Source organism: Sinocyclocheilus rhinocerous, unplaced genomic scaffold (genome assembly GCF_001515625.1).
Source record: "Sinocyclocheilus rhinocerous isolate Xijiao unplaced genomic scaffold, SAMN03320098_v1.1 scaffold1294, whole genome shotgun sequence".
Lineage (NCBI taxonomy): Eukaryota > Metazoa > Chordata > Actinopteri > Cypriniformes > Cyprinidae > Sinocyclocheilus > Sinocyclocheilus rhinocerous.
Window position 1 is genome coordinate 691,429 of NW_015656157.1, and position 8,046 is coordinate 699,474.

General features: G+C 38.8%; 1 protein-coding gene across 2 annotated transcripts in view; it reads left to right on the plus strand.

Annotated features, from left to right (window-relative positions):
- Positions 1-1,010: 1,010 nt before the first annotated feature.
- LOC107719558 (guanine nucleotide-binding protein subunit alpha-11-like) overlaps positions 1,011-8,046 on the plus strand; it is a 32,674-nt gene continuing 25,638 nt past the window's right edge. For both annotated transcript variants that reach the window (XM_016527002.1, XM_016527001.1), the window contains exon 1: positions 1,011-1,694. In XM_016527002.1, the coding sequence (XP_016382488.1) occupies positions 1,559-1,694 (136 nt within the window). In that variant the 5' untranslated portion in view covers positions 1,011-1,558. The remainder of the gene's footprint in view (positions 1,695-8,046) is intronic.

An 8,046-nucleotide genomic window follows, 5' to 3' on the forward strand; every position in this document is an offset into this window, starting at 1 on the left:
TAATGGCTCAACCTGTATTTTCTTTGGTTTGGAGTAAATCATGATAGAATCATGACAGTATTTGGGGGTACTGTTCCTTAAAATCTACAGCATAACCTACATTGTTATCTTGATTGCTCATTGCCATACCTGTGAACATCTCAATACTAATGCACTGCATTTCACATTTTGCAGAGGGGTACAACTAGGAATGGCTGTCACTTCCCCCCCACCAATTAATTGTTTACATAGTTTTAAGTATCTGTTTTGATTTACTAGATTACTTTTTAGGGAGAAAGGGGCTAGTTGTCACACAGGGAAGTTGTTTTATATATATTGGGACTGGTTGTCTCATTTCATTACGTTTTCTGTTGACCAAAACAATGGTTTATTGCTGTTTAAACATTTTAGTGGGCTATGTATTCTTTTATGCAGAAAAGTCCAATATAAGCATCATTGTCAAAAACTAATCGGTGAACTGTTATCTTTTAATAGACAACTGAATTTTACCAACAACAGTACAGATAGTCAAGTGCTGAAATAGTACCTAGCAACTACAGGATCAGTAACTTTTAAATAGCTCCAGGTAAAATACTGGACCCAGTTTTTTGACTCTTTTCTTCCAAGCAGTTTCCACACAGTGTCGATAAAGAGATAGGAATCACCTGCAAATCTGCACCTTAATTCTCTCTTACAGAAGCGCCATTTGTCTGTGAATGGTTTTAGTAATAAACTTTGTATATGAATATATATGTTTTATATATTTTATGAAACTATTAAAGGTGTTTTATTAAAATATATAGAGAGGATAGGGCTTCTCCAGATATGTTTGACTAGGAATGGGCGTTGTCCATTCAGTCGAATAGCAGGGTTTGTGGCGAGACACGCCCCGCGAGCTCCACAGCCGTTCCTCCACCGACCTTGCCTCGTTCCAGGCCCCGCCCCTTCGAGCGCTGCCTTCTTCGATTGGCTCGGCGCTCTGTCACTCACGCTCCATTTTCCAGCTGTCGCAGCTCCAGGTTTGTTTAGCTAATTAACTTTTCGGGTTTTGGATGCTCAAAATCAAATGTTTGCACTGTTGTCAGTGTTATATATACACGCAGCGTTTCTAAAAGCGCATATGGCTGTCTTCTGCCACCTGTCGCCGTGTGTTAGCTAGAGATCCGGGCAGCTGATGGACAGTGTTGCGGTGAATCTGGGCACTGGGGCGGTTAGCTTAGCGAGACAGCAAAGGACAGCACGGATGTCGTGGCAGGCTAGTTTGTCCCTCCGGGACTCTGGTTGGTAGTCATTACAGATTCTAAAAACAGGGCTTGAGCGGGTCTGATAGTAGGGGAGCTCTTTAGATTCACATCTGACCTCCAATCTCATCCAGTCTTTGGCCTTGTTTGATAGATCCGTTTGTATGAGCAGGCTGGGGTCTATTTTACTTCATCGATTTACGTCTACCATAAGGCATCCTGTATTTTTAAACAACATTCCCCCAGATCCACCCTGTTCCTCTTTCGACGCGGTAGCAAAGGGAAGCGGGTCGTAGAAGTGTGCCAGATCAGGGTTGGGATCTCCAAACGCTGTGGTGATGACTTTGGAGTCCATGATGGCCTGTTGCATGACTGAAGAGGCGAAGGAGTCCAAAAGAATCAACGCCGAGATCGACAAGCAGCTCCGGAGAGACAAACGAGATGCGAGACGAGAGCTCAAACTCCTCTTACTGGGTAAGTGCATCGCTGACAGCTGCTGCGACCGTCAATTATGGCCGAGAGATGCACGAGGTTTGACATGAACGCATATTGCTTTGTGGATCTAATGCATAGTGATGCTGACATGCTGCTTAATTCGAAATAGAAGTGTTGCTTTCACAACTTGTCATTCGTGTGCATGATTTCAGTTTATGTAATTCATGCACGTGTTGATCTGCGTTGTTTTTTTCGGGTTGTTGGATATTGCACATGTCCACATGTCAAAAATCCTATGGTGATGGAATAGTCATCTTAATGTAGACCCAGTTCTAATGGGATCCTGCGTTCCCACGGTAGTGGAAATATAAAGGAGTTTCATGGAATATTACATAATGAATGAGCTTGTTCTTTAAGTATTGTAAAAATATAGGCTACTTAAAAATTCTATAATGAATATATGTGTTTTAAAATATTTATCGACTTATAAGCATAGTCTGTATAATTTTTTAAACCTGTGATATCTTGTAATCAGATGACTGGAGAAGTCATGGAAATTCATTGGTCAATTGGTATGGGAAGCATAAGGATCAAACATGTTTTTTTTGTTGTTGTTTTTTACAAGGGTATGAAACTATACAAAACCCGTTAAACTGTTACTGAAAGTCTCCATGTTAATTTATTAGCATAGCAATGAACATTAGTAAGTGTCTTTGAGTTGCACTAGTGTCAGTTTATATTCATCTCGAGATCTGACCAGTAAGGCCGCTCTTTGCTTTCGTTTTGGTGGCAGAGCCATTAGCTCATTTGTGGCTGTAAGCAAAGCTAGATTGTCAGCAATTTAAGCCTAAGAGATTGTATCTGAATATTTCAGTAGCGTAGAGCGTTTCATAACACACGTCCTTACATTGTTCTCAGATCGGAGAGATGCAGTAACTATTAAAATAATTAAATCAGAGCCTTAATTTGAAACTCGGGTTGCAAAATCTATTTAGGACAGTGTTTCTGCATCCCAGTTTATGACTGGTGAAGTCAAAGAAGGTCCAGATTTGATCTTTTCTGGTTGTGTCTCTTTTACTGCTCCTTGGCAGGCACAATGAGACTATGAAGCGCCGACGTCGAGAATTAAACCTGTTCTGTCCAGGTTGTGGTTTTTCAAGCCAATCCTGTTCCCAAAAATGGCAAAAACTGCCCTAATCTGGCTGCCACGCTCCAAGTTGCTGTTAAAAAACGGTGTATTTGGTTAGAGAGGGATCCTCAAACTGCGTAGATGAACAGACACGGTCACGGGGCCTTGTTGTGTAGTGTGGGCTGACCCACAAAAGCGTTTCACAGAACGCATATCCTTAGAAAGCTCATGCAACACAACCAGCCTTTGTGCACAGACTCACAGAGGAAAGACAGCAATAAGATACGCCTCGGTGGAGGAAGAGGGCCTTGCGTGACCAACAAGCGCTGTTAACCTTCTGCTTCTAGCTCGGTAAGCTCTCGACCGCTCTGTCTAGAAGCTGAGAGGAAGCTGTCACCGCACAGGGCTTGCGATGCCACTTTCTCAAAGAACAGCAGATTTGAATTTTGTTAAAGGGGTGGTTCACTGGGTTTTTTCTAGGCTTGATTGTGTTTATGGGGTGCAGTCTTACATGTGTTAATGCTTCTAGTAGCAGTCTGTTACGTACATTCTACTCAACAATAGTAATATATTTCTGCCAATGCCCTCAAGTTAAACCGAACTTTTATTTTGACGGGTTGCCGTGAATACAATTAATGTAATGGTATTCACGGCAACCCGTCAAAATAAAAGTTCGCTGTAGTCTGTGTGTGTATGACATGATGATAGTTTTACTCAAATGAAACGGTCAAATGCTCATGAAGTGACTCTCGGAGCAGTTCTGGAGATGTTGTTCGTGTATTTATGTCCTCATTAGTGAGACGGCAGAGGTTAATATCACCGGATTCAGCTTTGTAACTTTGCAGATATTGTTTATGCTCAAACAGCAACATTAGACACTAACTAACGTTAAAAAAAGTGAAATCGCAATGAACCACCCCTTTAATTTGCTTCTGCGGGTCTTAGAAAGATCTTCAGTAAGTTTCATTTCCACAATTTAAGGCCTTAAAAAGATTTTAAATAAGAGCAGAACGTCTTAAATTCATAGTCACGGCATTAAATGTTGCATGTGTTGCTAAAAATGAATATCTTCCTCAGTATTTTTGTCATTTTCCAATACAAATTTTTGAAACATCCTTAAATCAAGATTCTTGAGATGCAAACTGAACTTCTGAGAAATTGAACAAAATAAAGTAAGTTTATGCTTAAAATAAAAAATATCTGTCTTTGAGGTATGAAAACTAGTTTTACCTTTTAATTAAGTTTGAGGTATTTGTTGTTGTTTCAGTCATAAACTCACTTCATTTTGATCAGTTTCACAGAAACCTAACTTCTTATGCCATTTTGCTTCTCAAGTAACTTTATCTTGATTTAAGAATATTTTGACATTTGTACTGGAAAGCAGGCCAAAAATACTAAAGAATATCCCTTTTTTTGCTGTGTGATTAGAAGGTGCAAGTTATTTCTATATTCTAGTGGTTGGGAGCTTTTTTTTTTTTTTTTGGTAAAATGAATTAAAAAGTAATGGAGATCGGTTGGAAGTTGCACTTTCAAACTTTGAAGTGTTTCTAAAACAACTCTTTGTTTGCTCCCTAGACATTTACCTTTAAACAATGTATTGATGTATTGCGCTCCTTTCAGTTTATTCCTTAAATCTTTATTTGGTTTTCAAAAGGTTTTAAAGTCTTAAATTTGCCATCATAAAACCTGCAAAACCCTGTGTTTATTCTTGTAATTCCACTTTTTAAGGTTTATAATGTCCTTTTTTTTTCTTTGTGGTGTTCTACAGAAGTTCTCAAACACTTTGCCGTCATCCCCCAAGGTTATTCCTAGAAAAACGATTGTTTTGGATGTCTGGTTAAACTGGATTCTTAAAGCGTGGTTAAATAAGCATGATATGTCTTTGCCCTCGCTCTGAATATTTGATTAACTTGTTAGCGTGACTGTCTTTCCTGACATGATGTAGCTTCCTTCCAAAGTAATGTGCAGTGGTTTGCTGCATGTCATGCTCAACATTTATTTGAGGTTCGATGTTTGTTCAAACTCTAGAAGGTGTTTATCTTCTGTATTCCAGCTATTTGAACCTTTTTTTCTGATTACATTACTAGAATTACATATTTTTTACTTTAATTAGATTATTGTTTTGATAAAATATTCCCTCAAAGTTGTCGAAATTTGGAAAGCGTAAAAATATTTAATCAATCTCCCGAAAACTGGTAGTATTAATAAGTAACTAATTAGTATTAATAGTATAGCATTAATGATAACCAATTGAGTTACTTTTAGTATTTTGACAATTCGAGTGTAGCAGAAGAACTGTTTTAGCACGACTTCAACTTTAAAAAGTCTTTTTTTTTTTTCTAACACTTTTTTTTTTTTTTTTTTAATAAAATGAAAGTATTACATTGCAAAAATAATAAGTAAATTAAGATTTAAAGAGGAATGAGCTGATATAAAAATTGACCAATAATTATTTTCAGGTTTTGGCTGATAATTGTTTTCATGTTTAGTCGATACTAAAAGTTGCGAGATGCTGAAAATGAATTTTGGCATCACGACATTATAATGTACAGTAAAAAAGATGAAGGTAATATAAATATAAAATATAGCTGAAAGCCAGATAACTGGTATGATACCGATATATTGTGAATCCCTAGATGTAAACATTGCAAGAAGTGAGCACAGACTCAACGAAACGATTTTGACATTCATCGTCAGCTATTTTCATTTATCAATTTGCATGATTTTGACAAGTTAGTTGTTGCAGCCCAGCGAGTATAAGCTGTGTTTTTGTTCTTTGGTTGAGGAACTGAAGATACAGGGTGATTGAGGTAGAGAGAAGCCTGTGTGTGTGTTGGCGTTCTCTGCTGGGGGGACTTGAGCCGAGGACAGCCACTCTTCATTTTCAGCCCACACTTCTGCTGCACACATGAATGCACGCTGTTGCTGTGTCACATGATCCGGATGCAGAGATCCAGAGAGAAAGAAAGCAAGGAAAAGGATCTTGTCTGTCACTCACTTGAATACCTTATTCACGAAAACGTGCTACTAAGCAACTCGTTTCTGGCGTGGGCACGTCTGAATGACAACCCGGACTTCCAGGTTTCTTGTTACGCCACACGGTCAGCTCTAGCCAATATTTACCTAGCCGAGTCGAAAGCGCGCAGAGTGTTGCAGAGGAGCTGGATGACTCATAAAGATTGTACAGAATGTTTGTTTTTTGGACACACCTAGAACAAAGCTGACACTGTTCTCATGCAACCAACATATGGCCTGTTTTCGTTTCACTTTATCACTAGTGAAGTCTTTGTGTCCTTCAGTTTCTCTATACGAACTGCATGGAAGCTGAATTTGAAGTATTACTCGGCCCACTCGCGATGAATTGTTCTCGAAAGTGCGGACAACGTGTTTTCAGCCCACACTTCTGCTGCACACATGAATGCACGCTGTTGCTGTGTCACATGATCCGGATGCAGAGATCCGGAGAGAAAGAAAGCAAGGAAAAGGATCTTGTCCGTCACTCACTTGAATACCTTATTCACGAAAACGTGCTACTAAGCAACTCGTTTCTGGCGTGGGCACGTCTGAATGACAACCCGGACTTCCAGGTTTCTTGTTATGCCACACGGTCAGCTCTAGCCAATATTTACCTAGCCGAGTCGAAAGCGCGCCGGAGTATAGAGTCTATAACACCTGAGTGTTGCAGAGGAGCTGGATGACTCATAAAGATTGTACAGAATGTTTGTTTTTTGGACACACCTAGAACAAAGCTGACACTGTTCTCATGCAACCAACATATGGCCTGTTTTCGTTTCACTTTATCGCTAGTAAAGTCCTTTGTGTCGTTCAGGTTCTCTATATACACTGCTTGGAAGCCGAATTTGAAGTATTACTCGGCCCACTCACGATGAATTGCACTCGAAAGTGCGGACAAAATGCCGTAGTCAATTTCAAACTCTGTTCCTCACTCAAGCTAAGCAATCTGTCCACTGTGGTGGTATTTATGAAATGCTGGGTTAGCATTTGCCACCACATAACGATAAGGCTTCAGGATTTGCATTTGAGTTTAAAACATGCAAATATCCCGTTAATACATACCTCATGATTTCCATGTTCAAACCAGTGAGTTGGAGTTGCAGAGACTGTAGACAGTGTTTGTGTTTGTTCAACAGTGTTCCGGTATCAGGTTGAGTCTTGTGAAGTATAAGGAACCGGCAAAGTAGAAGTAGACGGTTTTCTTTTAAAACTACCAGAGTGCTATGTGTATTATTATTATTATTTTTTTAAATTGTACTTTTTGTTTTATTATATATATATATTAGGGCTGCACGATAAATCGCATGCGATATTTATAGTATTGTATTATTATTTTATTCTTATATATTCAATATCTTTTATAGGGATGCAGCGATTAACCGGTTTCGTGATTAACCGCGCTTTAAAACGTCACGGTTAATTAATCGTAAAGGTTCCGCTAAACTGAGTGTTTCTGTTACACGGAACGGAACTGTTGCAGCTTGCGCAAAACGAAAACAAAGTTACACTAGCGGTAATAATTCGCTCGGGGGGAAAAAAAAAAGAAAAAAAACATCTTGGATTTGGATCGGCCCTCTCTGATACCCGATCCGAGAAAAATGGCACAATCGGAGCCGATACCGATATGAATATCGGATCGGCGCATCCCTAATATATATAGCTTTATTATTAGCTTTATTATGTTTTTCTCCGCTTGCAGAAGCGCTGCAGGTGCGTGATGTGATATGATGGCCATGTCAATCCTCATGTTCTGTTGTTTGCTGCTTTTTGCACATGTAAAATTAATCCCCGGGATGTCAGTTAGGGAAAATAACCGAAATGAACATCCCTATTAGTAACAGTTTCCCCTGTGGGATAAAGTTAATATATATTAATAATACTTCTTCATTAACTTTGTTGTTTACTATCCCTTTTCTAGTATTATTCATAAGTAAAAACCAACAAGATTTTTTTTCCACCATGTTTCCAAATTCTCTACCCCAGGTCCAAAAGAAATTGGAAACTGAAAACATTAAATAATTTTGTGATCTATTTCCATTTGTTATTTTCAAAAGAGAAATACTGTCATGGATGTTTACAGAGCAGAGGTCACCTTTTTTAATTCCAATGGGAGAGATGGACTTTTGTTTGGGGCCTGACGATTGTTTTTACACATTACTTTGCGATCTAATCCTTGTTTAATATTGACCAAGCACCATTTAATTCAAATGTCCACTTAATCTTTAATATTTGGCCATTTCTTTAGGA